The 24,304-nt window shown below is 44.5% G+C and overlaps 1 protein-coding gene across 5 annotated transcripts in view; it reads left to right on the forward strand.

Annotated features, from left to right (window-relative positions):
* Positions 1–22,194, forward strand: part of Sox6 (SRY-box transcription factor 6) — a 560,562-nt gene extending 538,368 nt beyond the window's left edge. For all 5 annotated transcript variants that reach the window (XM_041666382.1, XM_041666383.1, XM_041666385.1 and 2 more), the window contains 3 exons: positions 1,670–1,903; positions 4,537–4,753; positions 16,072–22,194. In XM_041666382.1, the coding sequence (XP_041522316.1) occupies positions 1,670–1,903; positions 4,537–4,753; positions 16,072–16,375 (755 nt within the window). In that variant the 3' untranslated portion in view covers positions 16,376–22,194. The remainder of the gene's footprint in view (positions 1–1,669; positions 1,904–4,536; positions 4,754–16,071) is intronic.
* Positions 22,195–24,304: the final 2,110 nt, after the last annotated feature.

Below are 24,304 nucleotides of genomic sequence, written 5' to 3' on the forward strand. Positions count from 1 at the left end.
TACTGGCTTTGACACAAACAAATTGCTCCTTTAAGCAAGGTATCTGGAAATAGGACAGAAGGACCAGAGATTGATGGGGCGTGTTGCTCCTGTAAAATCCCAGTGCTTGCACTGAATGGATTGTTCTAGAAAACGGAGGTGTTGGTTTTAATTCATACTGAATTTGGGAAGTGGGGTACAGGATTTCTAGTTTGTATAGTAGGAACACTGACTGAAGCTATCAACTGTACCTACTCCACATTTCACCATAGAAGTTCTCAATCTACATAAAGATAGCAGTAGTTAAGACAAGGCAATTAACTACTGCTATCTCTATGTAGATTGAGAACTTCTGATTGCTCTTTGGGCTGATGAGGGAGGGGGACTGGACTGGGGGAGGGGGAGGGAAATGGGAGGTGGTGGCTGGGAGGAGGCAGAAATCTTTAATAAATAATTAATAAATTAATAAAAAAGACAAGGCAAAGCACACATCAGTGTGTCACACTCGGGTGTATGAAGAAGCCAGAGCCTCATTCACTCATTCATCTAACACACATTAGGAATTAGAATTTTGTGTACCAGATACGTCACCAGATTCCAGGACTCCAGCTGCAAGTCAAGCCTCCCCCCCCCCCCAATCCTGGAGGAGTTGTCTCTCCAGTGTGCTAATAAGTTAGGTCTTCAGAGAGTGTCAAGGTTTCGTAAACAATAAAGAAATCCTTTTTATCAACAGAAGCATATCAGGTATTTAATAGTCTACTATTTTTGCATATGAATTGAAGACTATGTTGTTTGGGAATTACCGATATACAAGTATGACAATAAGAGAATTTCTGACTTTAGGGATTGCATGTTCCAGGGATGGAGTGGAACTGTCAGAAGGAGACAGTCACATATGAAATAATTACTTCAGGGCGTGAGCGTGGCAGCCAGAGGGGCCAGTGCATCCTGAATGGAGATCCTCACCATCCTGGCTGCTCTTGTAACCTGAATGCCCTTCCTCGTTGTCTTTTATCCCCTCCCTCACTTACCTGCTGATTCCAGTTCCTCCTTCCAGGGTCAGCTGATGTCATGCCTCCCAGGACATGGGAGGTGCCCTGCTAATTCCAGTCTTGCCCTATTTTCCACATAGCCAGTCATAACTGTCTGCCTTCCTGACTGTGAGCTTCTCGAAGGCTTTATCCACCTTTTTATCCACAGTGCATAAAGCTTCCCTTATAAGTGATTGCTCAATGAGTGCATTTGATTGAATTAATTCATTCCTTAAGCAGCAACAATTGAATACGACTTGAAAGATAGTGCGTCTAGCTTGGAGGAGTAGAAGGCCTCAGGGGCACATTTGAGGACACACATAGTTTGAAGTCACAGATTTTTAGAAATGATTGGTAAGAGTTTGCTTTTGAAGGAAAGCATTATATCAGGGGAGCCCACTAATCGTATTTCCTTACCACCTACAACCGATGTAGTGTGTGGTGTAGAGAACAACATGCAAGATCAGCTCAGCCTCCTGTCTCTGGCACTGTGTCAGCAAGGCTTGTGGAAACATCATTTAAAATTGTCTGCTTCTGAAAGACCTCTTAGAACAGAAGACGGGCGGGGCTGGGGACAGCAGTGGAGCCAGGCACAAAAGTGTGGTATGCCCTCATAATAATGCTTTCCTCATCTTGTTCTTCCCACCCTAACATCACAGGAAGCAAAGCAATGAATGGCTCTGCAGCTAAACTACAGCAGTATTATTGTTGGCCAACAGGAGGCGCCACTGTGGCTGAAGCACGCGTCTACAGGGATGCCCGCGGTCGTGCCAGCAGCGAGCCTCACATCAAGCGACCAATGAATGCGTTCATGGTTTGGGCGAAGGACGAAAGGAGGAAAATTCTTCAGGCTTTCCCTGACATGCATAACTCAAACATTAGCAAAATCTTAGGCGAGTGCTACGGCCTACAAGGAGGGTGGGGTGGGTGTAAGGGTGGAAAAACGAGCAGAAGTGACCTCCTAAGAGAAACCGTTTGCTAGGGCAAATGAAATTAAGGCAAGTGCCCACAGCAGCCTCAGAGTGCCACCGCACCACAGTTTAGGTGAAGGGTTGTTGCGTCTGGTAAGACAAGGCCTGCAAACTTTCTTCTCGGACAGAATTATCACTAGGGTAAGCCTGGCTAAGCGCTTTAATTTAGAGCTGAACTTCTTAGAGTGGTGTGCTCACCTTGTAAATTTAGCAACTATTGAGTGAGATCACAGGACTCACAAGGACAGACAGACCTTACAGGTAGTGGTTCTACTTGGTGAGTTCTCCCAGGTTCACATGGTCACTGGCAGAATTCTCCAAGTACAAGGGGTGCCTCCCAAATGGTGTGAAATTCATGGGTGCAGAACACTGTCTCTAATGATAACTTGACGGCTTGTAAACTAAAGCTAGATTTAATCTGACACTGCATGCCTAGTTCACATTATAGCCATGTGCTGAGCTGCAACCTCAGGGCAGAGCCCTGCTTCTCCAGCACGGTCCTGCACGTTCCCAGCTTAAACTCAAGCCTTAGACCATCAGGGTAAGCCTGCTAGCATAGATTACACAGTTTGGAGCTGTTGTGCTCAACATATTGAAGATATTTTATTCAACATGCAGCATTACAGTCAACATGTTTCCTCTTTAGAGAGAAGAAACACAGACGGCCCTGTTCTGTTTAAGCCGCCACTGTAGAACAGAGCCCGAAGGAGCTGCGTAAGATGCTGGAAAGCACCAGGCTTAAACTGTGGCTTTAATTCTTTAAATGTTTTGTTCAAGAGCAATAAATATTTAACCTGAGTAAATACCAGTGATCTGGGCATACACAAATACACGTGTTTTGTCACAAAATAAATGATTTAACTTGATTCTGAGATATTTCGAGGCAAGAGCCTCTAAGAAAATTTAAAACATACTTTGGACCAAATAGATGTAGAACATGGAAACACGGGCTTTTTCCTTTTTGTTTGGTACTTTTGAATTCTAAAACAAGTGCTAAATATCACTTCCATTTAGAGAAACTTCAATTTTAGGGTTTCAGAGATAGGCAGAGGAGTGATATTCTTTTTAATTTAAATACAAGCTAAAATGTTCCTAATGGGTAGAATATATATATGTACATATATATATATATATATGTATATGTATACTAAATTCAAAGACATAAAAGAAATCAGTGTTACTCCAGCCTCGCAGCTGCTGATAACTCCATGTTTGTTTCTTGTCTTTTCGGTAGCAGCATTTGTAAGCTTTCAGATGGGCACAGACGCCCTCTGTTTCCATCTTGGCAGCCTTGAAGAATCTCTATTATTGATATGCATCCTGTGAAAACATGATGAGGAACATGAAACGTATATTCATTAAAATGTAAACTGTTATGCACGAACATTTCACATTTCAAGGGTGCCAGGAACCCTAACCTGGGGCCCTACGTTGCTGGCAGCCAGCATAACAAGCTGATTGGCACAGCCGCTGGGTCTGCACAATTTCATGCAACCATCAGGAAAGGACAGGGATGCTGTGAGAGCAAACCAGGGTATTGCTGGCTACTGAGACTATTTGTACAACTTCGCTGTTTGTTTATGTGTGAAGAGTCGCCACTGAAGAACTGCTAACCTCCAGTCTGCACAGCTGTGGCCACTTTATCCACCAGACACAGAAATGCAATTCAATACATGTGAAGAAACACATCCCTTCTCTGTCAAGTGTTTAGATAATTCTTTGTAAACAATATTAGAGAAGGGAATACTTTTCCTTCTTCCTGTATAAACCATACTTTAAAAACTCTGTGCTCTTATTAGTTCATCTTTGAGTGATCATTTATAGAATTTGAGAATGGTGCATATGACTTCAACTGCACTTCCCCTTCTATAGCTACAACCTTTTAAGTAGAGGTGTGTCACCCTAGAGGTGACAGTGCACAGGGGAGGTATCTATATATGTAAGAATGCTAGCATGTGCCTAAAGAGGCTTGGAGTGTGGGACAGATTCAAGTTTCTGAGAAGAATTCTGTCAATCTCAGAAGCATGCCTTGAAGGTTTGTGCTGTTAACCCTTGGGGAGAGAGAGAAGAGGGCAGAGGAGAGAGAGGTGGAAGCTGAAAGACAGCTAATCAGGGAAGCTCTTGGCTATGGCAGCAAAGCCATTTTACAGTTGCACAATAGGGCTGGCTCAGAAGGCAAAGATACTTGTCTCATAAGCCTGGTGAGGTGACCTAAGTTCAATCCTCAGAGTCAATATAAAAGTGGAAGGAGAGAACTAATTTCCCAAAGATGTCCTCTGACACACCTGAACACCCATGTATATGTACACGAAAAACATAATATCACCAGTCATAAAATATTGAGAGAAAAAATGCAATAAATACATTGTAGACTTTGCTCTTGTTTTTTTGGCTCTGTAGTTTAAAGAACAAGTTGGGAAGCTCAGCCGTGGGTAGTAACAGGAGCTCCTGAGCAAAGGCAGTGAAGTAATGGGAGAAATGACCAGTCATTTAGATCTGGAACATGTCACCATCGCCATGACTGCTTATATATTTAAGGCTAATTTCATGTTTAGGATCTCGCTGGAAATCCATGTCCAACCAGGAGAAGCAACCTTACTATGAAGAACAGGCTCGGCTAAGCAAGATCCACCTAGAGAAGTACCCAAATTACAAGTACAAACCCCGGCCGAAACGCACGTGCATCGTGGATGGCAAGAAGCTCCGGATTGGAGAGTACAAGCAACTGATGCGCTCCCGGAGGCAGGAGATGAGACAGTTCTTCACTGTTGGGTACGTAGTCCCGAGTGGAGACCCACCCTCCCCTTCCCAGGAAAGAGCTATAGGATGCTCCTGGCGTGTGTGTTTGGGAAAAGGTTAGTGAAGGGAGGATTGTGACCTGTGGAGGTCATGGCTATGGGACTCTGCCCTGTCACAAGCCTACAGCTTGTCTCCTGCCCCCACTCTGCACAAACCTGCTGATCGCATGTCTTCCATGCTCACCCGATATAGCCAGTGCCCACACACAGAGTTCCTGGTAGTTTATTTAGATAGACACACAGAGAGAAAAAGTAAAAACTGCCTCTTAGAACTCCCCACAGCTTCCCGGCTTCTCTGGTGGTGCTTCTGACTGTAGTCACAATGGTCTGCTTTTGTTGTGGGATCTACCACAAGATAATTGGCCTTGACATTGGTTAGAAGACCTCATTTTTGGCATCGTATCCAGAACTCCTGTTGCAGTAAATTATTCTGTGGTGGAAGCAGTAACAATGTGGATTTTCTTGCTTAAATCAGAAACTGGGCATGTTTTTGATATCTTCAAGTCTGATTTCATGTCATTTTGTTTAAAAATTAGGTAATAGATTTCTGGTATAAATTTCGACTTGGCTGACGGGCTGTCTGCATTCAAAAGCGGCCCCTCCTGACCACAGTAGTCAGGATAAGTGGGCAGATGCCTGGAGATTCCAGCACACAGACCTTAGCAGCCTATGGGTGTGGGGGAGGCACTCTGGAGACAGAGGCTGTGGCTGCAGGCAGAGGGAGAATCCTAGGAGAGAGATGAGAGAGAAGAGCCGAGGAAACAGAAAGGAAGCCACATTAGCTGGACATGTGAAGGAGAAAGGGAAGCGGTACCCTGGCCAACTAAGAGTTCTACTTAAAGGAGCAAAGAGGGAGACCTTCCAGGGGAGGTGAGATGCTCTTTATGTTTAAGGATGCTCCAAGGGAAACCCCAATGGAACATGCTGGTCTTAGAAGCACATGTTTAAAAGGGTGAAATAAATTCAAATAATAAACAGAGCACAATTGGGAAGTTACTAAAAGTCTTCTACATATGCTGTGCCAGGGTCTTGGGGAGAACTGGGGCATTGAGGTTTGATGACTGGGCAGTAACTGCTGACCCTGCCAACTACTTGGGTAGGGCCCTTACCTTTACCCAGTTTCCATTTCCTCCCATGTGAAATGGGAGGGACGACAGCAGGTGTCCTGTGTCATCATTGAGACTATTCAAGAAGGCAGAACTTCCAGAAGACAATACTCAGGACAGTAGCTGCAAAGCCAGGATCTGCAGTTTGACTTACTATGTATCCACTACCCCAGCAAAACTATCTAGCACCCTAGTTCACCAGTGAGTTTCTCTAGACTCCGGCAAACAGACCTTTTCAGGAATAAAGGGAATTGTCCCACCTTATTAATTGAAGATTCTAACATGTTAATAAATGAAGATGTTACAGAAATGGGCTTATCAAATACTTCTGTGCTATGAATGTTTGTGCCTTTTGAAATAATGCTTATAACACAAAATGTACAATGCAATGTAATTGGACCATTCACATGGTAATGAGACGATTTGTGAAAAATACAGGTTCACAGCGCCCTTTCAGTAGGCTAGTCATTTTAACACAATATGGATTTAAGACTGCATGATAAACATCTTGTGTGTTTAACCTGGTACTGCATCCCTGAGACTGTATTTATCTTTTGACAAGTTTGAATTTGAGAGCTTTTGTGATTCCTGGCCTTCTTATGCCCCTGTGTGTTGAGTGATACTCAGTGGGTCCCTTTGACCACAGTCTGAAAGGTTATCAGAAGTACTGTTTGTCTCCTGATACTTATTTGAACAGACGAGTTGTAGCAATGGTATTTAACTTAGTTAGTTTTGCTACAGAATATATTAAAATAGGTCTGTATCCAAATACTAGTACATACTGGTGCAGACTGGTGATTTCTTTGAGACATAATATATCAGTAACTCCCTGACCCTCAGATGACTTAGTGACATCTACGGTGTATTGGGTGCCCACACTGCACTAGGTATTTTCTATACCCAAGTCATACAATCCATAATCCTTTAAATAAGATCCAGGAAGAGAGTCCCCATGGTTCTCAAAGGTGAAGAGACATGAAAGCTCAACTCCAGGTCTTCACCTCTGTCATCCCAACAGCAAAGAAGCCCTCCTTACCATATTTCCTCACAAGGTGCTTCATAAGCTCTTCTGGAGCAGACATGAGCATAGCCATGCAGTTTGCGAAGTGCTTGTGGACCCTGAAATCAGTGCAGCACATGACTGCGGGGTGTGCTGATGTGAGCTGCAGGGGCTGAGCTGCTCCTGACAGGGCAGGAGGACATGTGGAAGACGGGTAACTTCAGTCTCTGGAGTGAACAGTGCTGCGAGAGGACAGGCAATGGCCAGAGCATCCATCCTGGTTTTGTGTTTTGTTTGTGTGGGTTTTGTTTGTTTTGTTTTTTATTTTCTTTTCCATTTTTTTATTGAGAAAAGGAGAAAAAAAAAACAAGTTTCCACCTCCTCCCAGCCTCCCATTTCCCTCCCCCTCCTCCCACCCTTCTCCCCCTCCCCCCACTCCTCTCCCCATCCCTCTCCAGTCCAAAGAGCAGTCAGGGTTCCCTGCCCTGTGGTAAGTCCTAGGTCCTCCCCTCTCCATCCATTTCTAGGAAGGTGAACATCCAAACTGGCTAGGCTCCCACAAAGCCAGCACATTACGTAGGTTCAAAACCCCGTGCCATTGTCCTTGGCTTCTCATCAGCCCTCATTGTTCGCCATGCTCAGAGAGTCCAGTTTTATCCCATGCTTTTTCAGTCACAGTCCAGCTGGCCTTGGTGAGCTCCCAATAGATCAGCTCCGCTGTCTCAGTGGGTGGGTGCACCCCTCGTGGTCCCGACTTCTTTGCTCATGTTCTCCCTCCATCTGCTCCTCATTGGGACCTTGGGAGCTCAGTCCAGTGCTCCAGTATGGGTCTCTGTCTCTATCTCCATCCATCACCAGATGAAGGTTCTATGATGATTTTGCATATCATCATAGAACCTTCATCTGTTTTGTTTTTTAAAAGAGGGTTTCTTTGCGTAGCCCTGGCTGTCTGAGTACTGGGACTAAAGGAGGGTACCACCACCACCAGGCTCATTCTTAATTCCCAGTGCTAACTGCTTCCCTCTCCCCAGTTCCAGGGATATCTGCTACACAAAGCTAGGTGTTATCCCTGCTTATTACAGACTTTTGTTTTCTTTTAAATAGTTAAATCTGATAGATTGGTAAATTAAAAAAAATGGTAAGAAAAAAAGCATTAAATCTGATAGATAGGATCAGCTTTGGAAAGTGATCTTCATTAGCTCTAAGGTTACAACCAGAGAAGCAGAAAGCAAAACAAACAAAAACTCAAAGATTACTATTGATGTCTTGATGGGGCAAGATGGATTTTTCTAGCTGATTTTGAAAAGCAATGCATCCTTCTCAAGCCAGTCATAGCACACCATTACTTGACATTTCTGAGCATTTCAGTGACTTTACAACTGTCACTGCTGAGTCAGAAAGCTTAGCTGTCACAAAGAAGTTCGGTCAATAATACATAAAAGAGTTAGTTTCCTCTTACATGGGATTTAACTTCTTCAAATGGCAGATTAAGTATCAGGATTTTGTGATCATTCTATGAATACAGAATTGACAGTCACTGAGGCCTATGTGGCATCAATGTTATATTTTTCTCAGAAATCGTTGCTAAAACTGCCTTTTATTTGGAACATGTTTAGTGATTTACCCCTGAACTAGTAGGAAATTAGACAGATTCTGCAATGTATCCAAGTGGGATGTCATTGTAAGCAGCAGTGCTGGAAGAGTATTGAGTACTTGTAGTATGCCATGTGCTTTGCTGAGTGAAGAATATAGGTTATTGAAAACATATCAAATGTATTAAATAGACACCATCACTCCTTGAGGACTGACAGGCAGTGTGTTGGTAGACATGAAACCACTTGTCCAAGGCACATAGTCAGGTGTGTTGTTGAGATGTAAGTCAGGCTGATATGGGTTTAATGCAGGTTTGCCTTTACGTTGTATGAACCTCACAATTAGAGCCTATGTAGGATAGTAGTGAAGGCACTGACTCCAGTTAACCTGTGCCAGCTCCGATGCCAGCTCCGATACCGGCTCCGATGCTGGACTGTGTTTTCATCATTATACTAGCATGTATGGATCTTTGTTCCTCAGAAGCCCTCACTTGCCCTTTGGACATTTCCTTAAGCTCTTTGCCTACCAGTTTTCTAGATGTAGAGTAAGGATGACTATGGCACCAATAACACGAGTCCCTTGGAAGAGTGAAGGGCTTGGCAAATGGAAAATGCCAAAAACACTGTGTAGGATGGAGACATGTTATTTTAGAAAAAATCTATGTGTCAGATATTTATTTCATACTATATTAGAAGTATTGTTTTCCCAGATAATTGTGCCATAAGTGATCTGGGAATCTACCATTTTGATCGTAAATCTAAGGGAGTCAAGTGACACCTGTAAGACATTGTTGTCTGCACTGTCTGGTAAGGAACCAGCTTAGAACTACCAGCAGATAATGCAAGAAGACTGCTCATATTCCCACCCCTTCCTACAGCATCAGCCACAGAGTCATGCTCAGATCACATTCTCATGAGCCGAGCCCTGTTGCCTTCACTTACAGACCTTGACAAGGTCTAAGGGTAAGCAATCATAGGGCTTTGCCAGTATAAACATCTAATCCTTTTATATTTGGCAAAGCTAGACTGTTCCAGAACTCCTCTTGTGATTTAAAAACCATGTCTCAGTGCTGATCTCTACCCAGCCCAGGTACTACTCTGTTCTTGGCCAACTCTGTTCCTGTCACTGCATGCAAATACTTCCAAGACATCTTCAGCTTCTATTTTGATGCACACATTGATTATTTGTAGAGCCCAAGGCCTGCCAACTACTCATGTCTGTGAAATCTGCAGTGTTTGAATCTCAACTTTGAAATTGATCTGTAAAGGAAGGAAAAGTGCTCTCTAGGAAAGTGATTCCTGATAGGCAATCAGGAATCTGATTGATGCTGCTTGCTGATTATTTCAGTTTGTTTATTGATTAACCAGTCAATTGCTAAGAGCCTGTTAGAAACCAGCAAGATGCCCAGTTCTGTACTAAATCACCAAAGCACAGGCATTGTTCCTATAGACAAGAGTTTTCAGAGCAGTGCTTGGCTAAAGAAGCCAGATACATGCATGACTGCGTGTCTTAGTTAGGGTTACTATTGCTTTGAAGAAACACCGTGACCATGGCAACTATTCTAAGGAAAACATTTCATTGAGGGGGCAGCTTACAGTTTCAGAAGTTCAGTCCATTAGCATCATGGCAGGGAAAAAGGCGGCATGCGGGCAGATGTGGTGCTGGAGTAGCTGCGAGTCCTACATTTTGTAGGCAACAGGAAGTCAACTGTGACACTAGGCAGTATCCCGAGTATAGGAAACCTCGAAACCTGCCCCCACAACAACACACTTCCTCCAGCAAAGCCACACCTCCTAGTAGTGCCACTCACTATGAAATTATGAGGACCAATTACATCCAAGCTACCATATTCCATTCTCTGGCTTCCATAAACTTGTAACAATATTGTAATGCAAAATTTCAGAAGCCACATAGTCAATAACAGTCTCAAATTTGTTTCAAAGTCCAAAGTCTTTCCTGAGACTCATGCAAAATAAAATAAAAAATAAAAAAAACAGATCACATACTTCCAACAAATGATGGCGCAAGATATACATTACCATTCCAAAACTCAGGGAAGGGAGCATAGTGAGGAAATACTGGACCAAAGCAAGACCGAAAGCCAGCTGAGCAAACTCCAAACTCTGCATCTCCATGTCTGATGTTGAAATGCTCTTCAGATCTTCAATTCCATTCAGCTTTGTTGACTGCAACACTCTTCTTTCTCTTGGGCTGGTTCCACTCCCTGTTAGTACCTCTCCTTGGCAGGTGTCCCATGACTCTGGCACCTCTAACATCTTGGGGTCTCCATGACAGTCCAGGCTTCAACTTTACAGCTTCATGCAAATGCTTCTTTACTAGGCCTCCATTAGGAACGCCCCTGACACATGCCTGGCCTCCATTCAGGGACGCCCCTGACACATGCCTGGCCTCAGCAGACTTTATTCTATAACTTCTTTCTTCTGCCCTTAACTCTAATCCCAGAACCACACGGCTGAATCTGCCAAATTCTGCTACTTCCTGGGACTGGAACATGGTCCCTTTGTTCAATTATGTCTTCACCAGCTTTCTGTCTTCCACTGCCGTGGCTGTGCTGAAACTTGCTCTGCGGACCGGGCTGCCTTCAGACTTAGAGATCTGCCAGCCTCTGCCTTCCTAGTGCTGAGCTTGAAGGTGTGTCCCACCACACCTAGCTCTAAGTTTTTCTCTAGTTCCTTTTTACAAATTGGAAATTTAGCCACATGGGATCCTAAAAATTTACATTTTGTAATTTGCCCTGCTTAGCTTGCTCCTTTTCATTATAAATCTTCATAAGCATGGACACTAGTAACCACAAGACAGAGTCTATACAAGGCTATTTTGAGAGTTCCTCTACCAATGGAATTAATTCAAAACTCTTCACTTTAGCAGAGTCTTTGAACACGGGCAACATACTAAGATTCTTCTCTGAAACCTCTTGAATGAGCCCCTGACAGTTCAAATAACTCTTAGTACCTCTGTTTCCCATGCTCCTCTTAGTATGGCCCATTAAGTAGTGCTCAAAGCATTCCACTGCTTTTTAAGTATCAAAGTTCATTATTACTCTAAACAAACACATGGTCCAACCTATCACAACAATACTCCAGTCCCTAGTACCAACTTCTGTCTTAGAGTTACTATTGCTGTGAAGTGACATCATGACCACAACAACTCTTATAAGGAAAACATTTAATTGAGGGGGTTTGCTGATACTTTATCATCATGGTGGGGAGCATGACAGCATGCAGGCAAATGTGGTACTGGAGAAAAAACTGAGATACATCTTGCAGGCAACAGGAAGTCATTTGTGATACTGGGCAGTATCCTGAGCATAGAAATCCTCAAAGCCCTCCCCAACAGTGTCACACTTCCTCCAACAAGGCCATACCCATTCCAACAAAGCCACCCCTCCAAATAGTACCTCTACCTAAGAGATTAAGGGAGCCAATTACATTCAAACTACCACACTGGGTTGGCTGACAGTAGTTTGTACACCAGCCACAGTATGGGTGGTGTTTACAGTATGGAATGATGAAATGCTTATCTAGATCTTCCTGCCTCTGCCTCCCTAGTGCTGGGATTAAGGTGTGTGCCACCACCATCCGGCTCCTTCTCAGACTTCTATTCTCATTTCTTTTCTTGTCTGAGATACTACTTACATTTTTCCATTTTTTCCATCCCATTCACTGGTCTGTCCCCTCATCCACTAACTCAATGTATTCAACAGAACAGCATCAGAGAATCACTAACTCTATGTATTTACTGCATGTTCTCTGTGTCAGGCATTTCCTGGACTCTGGAGCTATATTAATGAAGAATCCTGTCCTTATGAAGTTACATTCAATCAATCAATGAATGAATAAGTATGAAATAGATACAAGCACCTTCAGAGAACAATAAAACAGAAAAGGGACAGTGGCAGAGTGTTTTGGAGGCTGGTGCAGTGGTTAGGGTAGCCCCAGTATTTTCCTGAGGGAGTGAGAACTGAGCAGGTGAGGAAGCAAGCTGTGCAGCAAGTGGGCAGAGGAGACACAGCCCTCCAGGTCTCCAGATATAACTATGCTCATTCAAGAAGACGGGAGCAGAGCAGAGGGAATCAGTGGGAAGAATTGTAGATGTCAGAGAGATGACAGAGAGCCAAACTGTGAAAGACCTTATAGGCCATTGTGAAGCTGAATTTGACTCTGGGCACAGAGGAAAGGCTTTGAAGAATTAAAAACAAAGCAAAAAAGATGCTGGGCTTTGACAGGATCACTCTAGTCACTGTGTTGAAACTTGTCTGAGGAGGAGCAGCCTGTTAGAAAGAAGCTGAGCTCCTAGGATAAATCATGCTTGAATTGATGGTGGTTTGACCAGGTGTGTAGGAGTAGAGGTGCCAAGAAGTAGATAGATTCTAGACATTTTCCTGATGGAGAGCGTACATGGTTTGCTAATGGATTAGCTGCAGTGCTTGAAAGGACTCTTATTAAGAATTGGCTTGAGGAACTGGAAAGATGGGAAGTATTTGTTAGCCAAGATCTGAATGGCCACTGAAGGCTGGAAATCCAGAGAATGACTAGAAGTTTGGTTTTGCACTTGTAAGACTGAGATAGCCTTTAGCATTCAAATAAAAGCACACGCAAGTGTGAGTGTGTGTGTGTGTGTGTGTGTGAGAGAGAGAGAGAGAGAGAGAGAGAGAGGAGAGACAGAGGAGAGACAGATAGACAGACAGATCGAGAGAGAGAAAGAGTTTAGGAGGAAGGTACTTGCTTAGAGATACAAACTTTGGCATTATCAGCACACAGACACTATTTAATGCCACAGTATTGGATTTTGGATCAAGCTGATTTTGGGTTTAGTATTTTGGAGATTATTGGTGTTCTCCTCCTGAGTTGTTTCAGTACAGTGTCAGGAGAAATTGAAATGGGACTAAGGAAGAACTGAGAGAGAGACAGCGTTCTTGAGTTCTTTTAGAACATCAGAGTAAGTAGAGCCGTAGCTAGAGGAGGGGAGAGGTAGTAAGCCATGGAAAATAGGTTCAGTGGACAAACAAGAAGTCTCTGTGTCAGATTCGGAATTCACTAAACATGCACAGTGCAAGCAGAGGGTTGGGCTCAGAAACACCAGTGAGGCAGTGTGATGGTGGGAGCATGCAGAACGTCTCTTCTAGCTGTATCTCATTGCCACATGCAATGGAAAGTCAGACCATCATCTCAGAGAAAGAAGTCAAGTATTTGATGAGTGTTGAAAGTATTCAAGGGCTGTCTAGGAGAGAGAGGTGTGGGCTGGGAGAAGGTGCCTATGCTGCTGTCAGGACAACACCAGAGACTAGTACAAAACTCACATTGTAAAGGTACGGAGCAGAAGCAGGGAACTGCATTTTCTCTGTCCAAGTTCATCTGGGTGCCTGCCTGTCAGAGCAGGGAGGGAGTGACCCCATCTCCAGTCCTCTAGTAAGGCAACTTTTAGAGAGGTTGGAGGTGGAGCAGAGGCCAGGGGAGGAGCATAGCAGTGAACCATGGAAGAATCCCAGGAGTGCAAAGAAAGTTAGGTTAGGAGAGGGCTCTACAGAACCAAGGACCAGACTTTGGGCTCAACTTACATTTATTTAAGACATAAAAATAACACACACACACACACACACAAAACACAGATATTTTAATTTAATTTCAAAAAGCAACCACCTGTTCTTGTGAAAAGCACGTTTTCTGTATTTAAAGAAAATATACCATTTGATAGTTTGTGTTGGTCTGAAAAGTTTAGAATAGCTGTAACACTAGGAAATCTGTAAAATGGGCCAATATTGTAGGCGAGTGTTCTATCTACACTTGCAATTTAAGGCAAAAATAATTCTATTATAATTATCCAAAATAAATGTAATACAGTATCCCCTGGGAATATTAGCATGAAATTAAATTTGTGCAAATGTATCCCAAATTTAAGAATCAAGAAGCATAAGTTTTTAGAATTTGAGAGGGAGCAGGATTTTGTAGGTGCATCTACAGATACAGGAGTTTCTCCTGTCACTTGCTTTCTTCAGGAGATCAGATTCAACATAGGAATCATAGGAACCGGATTAATGTCAAGTCCAGGGTCAGTGCCAGCTCAGATAGGTGCTGCTGAGTTGTCAACTTATGTCTTCTCAGGAGCAGTAAATATTCAAGGGGTGGTTATGTTCGTTGAATGAAGTTATAACTGTCTGTCTGTCTGTCTGTTTATCTATCTATCTAGGTATGTGTTATAACCACACAACATAGGTTATATTAGTAAAGGGTTAAAGAATTAGGGGACACCCCATGGTGGCTGAAGGTCCCTAAAGGTAGTTTAAGCACACATCTCCAGGCATCTTGGCCTTTCTCCTACAAAAAGAGAGTGGAGGCCTCTGCGAGGAAATGACACCATCCTCGGGTGTCCCTGACCAGCTGGCACCAAAGCTGCTTCATACATATGCATTTGTTTCCTGAGAGTGGGGTGGATAGAAAGTCTTGCTGATGTAGAAGGCCGATGAGAAGGCCATTTGCTCAGATGACAAGTGACTAAAAGCCTTGGTTCCAGCAGGTAGGAGGGCCTTCCAGAGCACCTTGACCTCATTTTTACAAACATATGAATACCACAGCTTAGCAAGAGCTATAACAATGATACCTGAGGTGTATGTTGACCATAATCTGCTGCCCAAATTCACTGAGAATCATTTGATAAATTTTACATAGTTGAAAATGTCACCTCAGAGATAGTGTCTGAGCTTGGTGGAAGTTTAATTCTTGTGGGCAGGGTGAAAGGAGGCACACAGTGGCAGCAATTCCTGCACAGGAGAGCACGACCTTCACAAGTTCTGCTGGCTTGTTTGAGCTGGGGACACAGTATGAAGCCCTGTGTGTGATCTGTGAGTGATCTAGTGTGACTTGGCCTCTTCTGGAATGTAGCGGGAACGGCATGCCTGGCGCATCTTAATCTTATTATTAGGGTGCAAAGCTCACTGCTCTTTATTACCGCGTCCTCCCGCCCCGGCTCCATCCTCTGCCTCAGGAGCAGTGGCATCTGAGATGACTATTCTGGAAGGATCCTGGCCTGGCAAGTCCAGCTCCAGCAAGTACACATTAGAACAGAGAAGGAAGGAAATCTGCCAAATCTGACTATTTGCGACTTGCCAGGTCCTTTCCCATTTTTCTCTTTCATCTGTAGTTCTCAAACTAAGTTGAAGATGACACCAACCCTCTTAAGAGTATCATTACAATATGCCTGTGCCTCTTGACTATTTTAAAAAAGAAACACTCTGGTCTCTTTTAAAATGGTCTCACATGGACTGTTGTGGTCTTAACCTCAGCATTTGTGCCTGACCCAATGCCAAGTGTGATCTGAGCTTAGTGAAATTTGCCAAGTTGAAAGTTCTGCCTTTATGTTGGGAAGCTGTCAGCAGATTGCTGCGTTGTATTATTTAACCACCAGCCACAGCATCAGGACAGCCCAGGGATTCTTCCAAGGAAGATTGTTGTCACTTCTGGCCCCTGACATGCTACAGAGGGCCTGGTTTGGGGAATGTGGGTTAGGAAGTCCCGATCCCGTGTGAGAACCTATAAAGAATTCCCCCTCTTTCATTTTGTCTCTGAATCTATACAGGCAACAGCCTCAGATTCCCATCACCACAGGAACAGGTGTTGTGTATCCTGGTGCTATTACTATGGCAACGACCACACCATCACCTCAGATGACATCTGACTGCTCTAGCACCTCTGCCAGCCCAGAGCCCAGCCTCCCTGTCATCCAGAGCACGTATGGTATGAAGATGGACGGCGCAAGCCTGGCTGGGAACGACATGATTAATGGAGAGGATGAAATGGAAGCCTATGACGACTACGAAGATGATCCCAAATCAGACTATAGCAGCGAAAACGAGGCCCCAGAGCCTGTCAGTGCCAACTGAGGAGCTTTTGTTTGCTGAATTAGAACACTCTGACATTTCACCCCCTTTCCCCAACAACAACAAAGTTCTTAAAGAGCCCGCATGCATTTGTGGCTCCACCATACATCAGCAGAGTGGTCTTAATCGCTTCGTAACGTGTGAGACAGATTAAGTTTTCCTGAGTTTTCATAAACTTGAGTTTTTGTCGTTACCGTTACTGTTGTTGTTTATTTAGGTGAAGACGTATTAAATATGAGACACGGGGACTTGGAAACTTATCTCCGCCCATCGCCGTCTTTCAAGTCTTACATTTCTGTCTTACTATTTTTCTTTGGGATGTTGACAAAGGGTTTAAGTTACTGTTTTAGATGGGGTTAAACATTCTCACTCAGGTATGCTGTGCCGGCTACAGGTTGTGAATGTGTTTTTATTCTGAATTACTTTAGAGAACAACTGAGGATTTCGTATTGTGAGACCGGACAAGTCCACGGTGTGTGCGGCTGCATATAGAACATGTTCATAAGGCCTCGGAATTCCATTTTTTTTCCATGTGTAGAATTCAACTTTGAATGTGCCAAACTTTTTTCATAACTTTTGAATCTTAACTATTTTGAAAGTCTTACCGGAGACACTGCAAAGTCTTAGACAATCTTTGGCATCTTAAAATAAAATAGCAAACCACACTTTTTTTTTCCCAGAAAATGGTGAAGTACTCAGGAATCTGGAGACAAGATATTGTAAGGAATGAGCAAGGCTGCCACAGTGCATGAACCCAATTGTGTTTGCCTCTTGACGTGCCATCAGTGTGTGGCGTGGGACGACACGCGTCAGAGCCGTCTCCACACCAGACACCACACGGTGGTCTCCCTGCCTGAGACCGCCTTTCACTACATCCATTCTCCCCTGCCTTTCACCCTGACATTCAATCTTAACACATTTTTCTCTTAAATAATTTATTCATTCCAGAATGTCAAGGGTCCACTTACTATTTATTTTAAAAATTATTGGTGGCATTAATTTAATAATTTTTCTTTTTTGTTTGCCCTCCTTGCCCTTTCACCTATTTTTCCTGCTGGATACAAAAGATGTACATAGCAATCTCATGTCCCCAGAGCCCCTGGAAACATTTCTGAATTGATGCTAGTAAATGCATATGTTGTTGTTTTTAAAGATGAGTGTCTATCTGGGTCAAAGGTGTCTTACATGTAAACATGTATGCCCCTGTGAGTCACTGTGAGCTCAGGTCTTTGCCTGGAGTTCCTCCTTCATTCAGTTTTCAGTGAACAGTAGAACCTGAGTTCCACGCAGCAGTGAAGGTCAGCAGCGGTCACTGCCAGTCAAGGAGCCTCTCACAGCCACTCTGAAGCCCAAGGGCCATAGGCCACACAGGGGTCTACAGTGGAGCTGGCCTGCTGTCACTTTTACTGAGGAAGCTGGTCCTGACTGGCACATCCAAGGAGAGCTGTGCAAAATTTCCAGGATGTTAGAGGCCTCAACACAAAGACAAGGGCAAAAGGAAACCACGGGGAAGGGTAAGCATGAGAGAGCTGATAGCCAGTAGGACAGACAGACGGCTACTGGGGTGGTCCACCTGCTCTGCTGGCAGACCTCATGTCTGAGAGGCTGCTCGTAGATGAGGTGATCTGCTCCAGAGACATGCTGCTGGGCTGGGAGGCACAGGCTTCCTGTCCCATCTCCTCACTGCAGGTGGTTCTACTGTGTTGTAACTTTGACCTTCCTGAACCTAGGCCTGGTTGCTTACAGGAGCCTTACCCAGAGCCCTTTCTTGGGAGTGAGTCAGTGGACAGGACAGCCCAGAATCTGAGCGTCAGGACAAAGAACAGCTCCATCAGATTTTTTTGAGCCATTTTGTCACTTGGAAGAAAGTAATAAAACTTCATATTTATTTAAAGAGTGCTCCAGGCCATACCTACTAGCAATAAATAGGTCTAGCCAAGAGATGAGCAGCCCTGTCATTCGCTGTGAGTGCTCTCCATAGGCTGTTTAAGGTACTGATAGGAATGTTTTGTTCTTAATATTGATTGGGGAATGGAACTTTGTTATTGTACATTGATTTCATATGAGGAGGAGGTCACTTTTCAAAAACAAAATGAGTATTTATTATGTCTTACTGATTTCTTGGACTCTCTGTCTCTCCTCAATTCCTCCTCATGCTTCTTCCTTTCTCTTTGGCTTCTGCTCTCACTGGTAAGTTTGTTTTGTTTTTTGTTTTTGTTTTTTAAATTGTGCTGTATAGGTAGAGTGTTATATGGCTAGCATTGTATTGTATGTAATTAATTTTGCACAAAGGTAAACATTTAGCATAATAGTTAATTTTGTTTGTTTTTATGACCATGCCAAAATAATATTCTGGGCTGGTGGAGAACAAAGGACTGTTCTTTAGGATTGAAACTTGATTTGCTTTAAAAAAAAAAAAAAGAGAGAGAAAAAACAAACAAACAAAACCACACACACTCACAGATGCTGTTTCGTAAGTGTTACAAGCACTGGATATAAATGGTATTTTTATCACTGACTAATGTGAAACTGGTATGGAAACTACATGAACAAAAGTCATCTGTCTCGACTCGTGTGGGCTTGCCTCACAGTTGCCGGATCTGAGTCATTTTTATGTCTTGTTATTTCATTTATTTATGCAAAATACATGTGTGTAGGAACTTCGTGTCAGCTCCAACTCTGCCTCGGCACTGGGTCCAGTAACTTCTAGCCATATTCTCAAACACAAAGGTTGTCTGGGAATGACTGGGTGGGAACGCCTCTCATTGGCTCAGACAGTGATGCTGTATTCTAATCTAAATTTTGTGCGTACACGTACACAGTTTATTCTATTTATTAGCCACATTTGGCTCTAAATATCCATGGGAATGAGAATGACAATCACAGAGATCGCTTACATCAGTGGGGCTTAAACAGAGTTTTTATGACTTCACCATCTCATTTTTAGAGTTTTCTAATTGTGTAAATATAACATAGAAATAGAATTTATTTTTGGTTCATGAGTTCCTAGTGACATATAAGTTATGTATCTTCTTTCTATTCTTTATCCGTATGTGTTGCTCCACACTAAAAGCTGGCCAGGCAGATTTAGTGTGGACAGAGAGCTGTCAGCTCCAGTGAGGCAGTGCCCATCCTCGGCCAAGACAGCAGGACCCTGCCTGGTTCTCATGTGGTCCCGAGCCCCCTGGTCCCCCACTCAGACCTCCCCCTCTTTCCTTATGGGAAGCCGAGTTGCATTTTAGAGGTAAAGATCTGTCTGCGGTATTAGTATAAACCTCACGGTACCAGTCAAGGGGTTCTAAAGTCACCTTCCTGCAGCATCCCCTCTTTTACACTAGCTTTAAATAAAAACCCAAGTTTGTCTCCAGGAAAGAACTCCCAGGATCAGGATCAGGCTTTCCTTCGTCGCCTGGGAATAGTGGTATTGTCAGACAATCCTCTTTTTAGTGTACGGGCTCTATGGGATAGAGAGGGGACAGAGAGAGAGAAGGTCCATCCATGGACACAAGAAGCCTAGTTGGCAATTTCCCTTCATCATTGGCAAGTTCCAGGCCATGTTGTTTTTGCAAACACTCTCTCAGCCTTTTGGGTTTGCCTCATTTGGTATTTGATGCCTTCTATCCTGTCCTGGGCCTGAATCCCTTCGCCAAGGTCTTGACACAGACTCCTAGGCCATCTTCTAAATTCAGGTGTGGGCTCACAGAGCCCGCTTGTCAAATGCTGGCCTCCTCTGGACATCAGCCCCATGGGAGCCAGCAGTGCTAAAGAAGGGTGTGATCGCTTTAGAGCTGAAAGCAGGCTAGAGTAAAGCCTGCTTTTCTGGGGATAGGCACCTCCCTCAGAAGAAACATGGCCTGGTCACATGATCCACCCTGGAGGCTGTTGCTCTAGCCACTCCTTTTCGATAAGTTGACTTTCCCAGCTCCTTAGGGAAAGGAGCCAAGGATTCCTTCATAGTTTTGAGCCATAGAAGCCCCGTACCAAGTGCCAACAACAGCAGAGCTGTGTCCAGAGGAAGAGACTGAGATGACGGCGGGGTCTTCCTCGTTACCAACACAGAGACAGCACCGCCAGCTGTAGCCTTGCCTGGGGTCCACGATTCCTCCAAGGATGGGGCTGGCATGTCAGCTCCCTCTGAACGGATAATGACAGTGGTGACCTCACTGTCTCACTTGCACTGCATTTATTTAGGTCCTCTACCCCTGACACGGCTTCTTCGGAAGCAGCTATTTCTCCTGCCAATCACATTGTTTCTGACGCCACACACGCTTGCTCATGGCTCTGCACATCAAAAATAGACCGAAAATCATGACATGCAAGCAAGGATCTTTTTTGTCCCCATCTCATCATTTCCAAGCACTTATAAGCTGGCACCGGGGATGCTTGAGGGCAGAGATGGAGTGACTTGGCACGGGATGAAAGAGTAAGGCTTCCTGCAGATTCCCTTCTGTCAACCAAGGAGCGGGAGACGGCAGTAGGTGATATTCCTTGCTGGTGTCTTATTTCCACGGAATAGCAGGCATAGAGCAGGGCTTCAGTGTGGGCACTCTTGGAGTCTGGGGATGTGCAAGCATTTGTCATTGCTACAGATTACAGGTCTGCTCGTGTGCATCCCCCGTTGTCTGTCTCCGTCATAAGTGCATCTGTTCTCTCTCTCTCTCTCTCTCTCTCTCTCTCTCTCTCTCTCTCTTTCTCTCTCTCTCAGTGCAGTCCTCTTGTATCCTCCTCCAGCCCATAGCACATTAGGATACAAAACAGCTGAGCACTTGTTTTGGCTCATTCTTGTATTTGCTGTGTACAATTTTGAATCACCCTATCCAAGCCTCTAAGCTGTTACTACGTAACTTATCTTTACTGTAACTCTTTTCTTTGCCTACATTGTATTTGTTTGTGATGTATATTGTGAGATTGTATTCTATGTTAATTTAATCAGCACAACTCACTGACATGCTGGACTGACATGCTGGCTGCTGTTTTGAAGTGTAAAGCTTGTGTCGGGCTGTCCGGACAACTACAACTCTGTTGTCAAGGTACTGTGCATTGGTTCCCATAGCAACACTGTGGGTGTGGCCCTTTAAACTCCAGGGACATTCAGCACACCCTCCAGCAAATTTTAAGTGCAGATTTTCTTTGTTGAAGTTCTATGAATACCACAGGTACCTACTTAGCCCTTGGCTGGTAACTATTTTGGGCAATTAGAAAAACAAACAAGCATTAAAAAACTAGTGTCTATTGCTGCTTTGAATATGTTTGAAAGTCTGAAAATGTAAATAGTTTATCAAAAAAAATCTTGTACAGTCCAGTGTAAAGTTTTTAAATGACCTGAAGGGTTACCATCACAGCTTTCGCGCGCTCTCCTCTGGATAGTGAAAAAGAGAAGTTTGCTAAGGACTGAACGGAATGGAAACTTCAGATCAGAAGGCGTGGATCACTGCCCTTAGCTTGTCACATACACAGACCTCTTGGATCTTTTCGGACAGTATTGGCATGAGACAAACTCAGCATGGAACACCCTCCAGTGGAACTTCTGCAGGGCTTCTCCCCTGCTCTGCCTCACCATTAAGGGGAAAGATGAGATGGAAAGGCGTGCCGTCTTTGTCTATCCTGGAATATGTTGGCACCTTAGCTACTTTCCCCTTCTTTGCACAAGGTGCTTTCCTGATGTGTTCGCCATGCCGTCCTTGGGTGATAATGTATATGCCATGATGGGCCCAGGCCCCCGGGGGAGTCTATAGGAACTGCCTATTTATGCTCATTTACCTCAAGACTGTCCTTACCCTAAACTAGCTGTCATCACTCCATCTTTTGTACTGCTGTTGACACTTACCAATTAAAGATAAATTTTGTTTTATGACATCTGCGTTTGGCTTAGTCTATGCCCCCAAACCCTTCCTCCACAGAGCACAGCGAGACCCAAACGTGGAGACACCTTCTGCCAGAGCCTGGAGGTCCCAAGCTTCCTCTGGTGGTGTCTGTCTGAACCCACCACAAGGGAGGGAGGCTGGGCTGAGAGTTTCCAAGCCCTTCACTTGGGAAGACACGCCTGTATCTCCTGGCCCACACACTGCTGCATCAAGACATGCTTGTGGGTTCTTCAAAGATGCGAGGAAAGGTCACTGCCTGTCTCCTGACTTCTTTTGGAAAGTGAATGAACTGGAAAAAATGGAAAGACCCTCCACATCAGCCCCTCCCCCACTAGCACCCTCCCCTGAGTCCCCTCACCGGTCTCCTCCCTCACCCAGCTTTTCCAAGCATAGCATCTTATGGTACATGGGAGTGCTGACCTGGTGTCCCCTCAGTGATTCCTGCCTCCTGCAGGAAGCTCCTAGCTCTTTCCACAGTTGAGTCCCCCTAGAGGGAGTTTCTGCTCCCAGTAATAGTGGCTCTGCCAGCTGAGTCAGGTTTTCTCTTGTGTCAAATGGGATCGTGGTCTCTACCTCTCAGGGTACGGGAGCTTGGGGTTGGAGCAGCATGAGTTAGATGGCAAGTGTAACATGCAATGCTGCGGGTCAGCACAGAACCTGACCAGGAGATGACCTGCCACATCCAAGCCCACGTCCAAGCCAGAGAGAATGTCGGGGGCTGTCACCTACTGAGCCACGTAAAGGACAAGGCCTATTTGAGGCTCTGACTCCCTCTTGCAAGCTGTCCTCACTCCCAGATCATCCTCTGTCACTGGTCCTCACAAATCCCAGGCCTGCTCCCATGCTTTCCTGTAGTTTTTAGCCTTTCATGATGAGCAGCTCCAACTCTCTTCCTCCCTTGACAGCCAAGCCTTCGCAGTCTCATCTTGTCCAGACCTAAAGTACCCACAATTCCTTTCTGCGTCTCTCAACACTCCTCTGGGCCATGTAGTTTCCCTTCTTTTGAGTTAAATCTCATCCTTCTATTTGGGAAATCTCCACTTACTTTTGTCACCAGGTTCTCGGGTCTTCCCCAGGCCCCAGTTTCGGAGCTTGTGCACAACACTTTGGAAGGATATGTGTGCCTCAGTTTCCACATTATGGCTATTGTTATCCTGTGTTTTTCTGAGGAGAAAAACTGGAACTCATAGAAGTCAAATCCATTTCTGGGGTTTCTGGCCAACCAGAGTGTGAGTCGTTCTTAGATCTGACTCTTCCAGGCCTTTCTGGATCAGAGTTCCTTCACCTGTTTTAGGTCTTCATTACCCCTACCATTTTAGACAGTATATTATTTTCCCAATATAGCTGACCAATAAAGCAGAAGGCTTTATTGCTTTATCATGGTTCACAGTTTGAGGGTTCAGTCCCTCATGGTGGAGAAGGTGTCTGCAGGGGCCTCACGGGCTGGCACCCACAGTCAGGAAACAAAGGCGAGTGATGCTGGTATGTGCCTTGCTTTCTTCCTTTCATTCAGCTTAGGACCCCTAGCCCATCGAATGGGGATACCTACATTTAGGTTGCGTCTTTCTTTCCTCCTGGTAAATTCTGGAACGTCATCTCCCCAGAAATGTGTCTTCTAGGTGGTTCTGAATGTGGTCAAGTCAACAAGACTGACCATCACAGACTTCCCTCCAGCTGCTCCTGTGCCCAGGCCAGAGTGTGGCCCTATTTACCTCACAACATGGTGGGTTGTACGTTCAGAGTGAACCGCATGTAAGAGAAAGAGGCACAGGCCTAGCTGTATCTTCTTTTATAACCCAAACTGCAAGTCAGGATTCTCACCTAGTTTGAGGGTGATGGAAAACAACCCTACCTCTGTTGGGGGAGTTATGGAAGGGTCTGGGTGCTGCCGTGACCCTCTGGCAAGCATAGTCTGCTACACTAGGTGTCTGATTGTGGTACCCCACACCCAACTATAGCTTATCTCCACAGGGGTTTTGCATGGGGCCAGTGTTGACACCAAGGCCTGAAATTGACATCAATATATTAAATTGAGCTGTGGTCCAATCTTACCAAGGCCAGTATGTAG

Source organism: Microtus oregoni, unplaced genomic scaffold (assembly GCF_018167655.1).
Source record: "Microtus oregoni isolate MIOR12 unplaced genomic scaffold, Mior012 000016F_ref0000370, whole genome shotgun sequence".
Taxonomy (NCBI): domain Eukaryota; kingdom Metazoa; phylum Chordata; class Mammalia; order Rodentia; family Cricetidae; genus Microtus; species Microtus oregoni.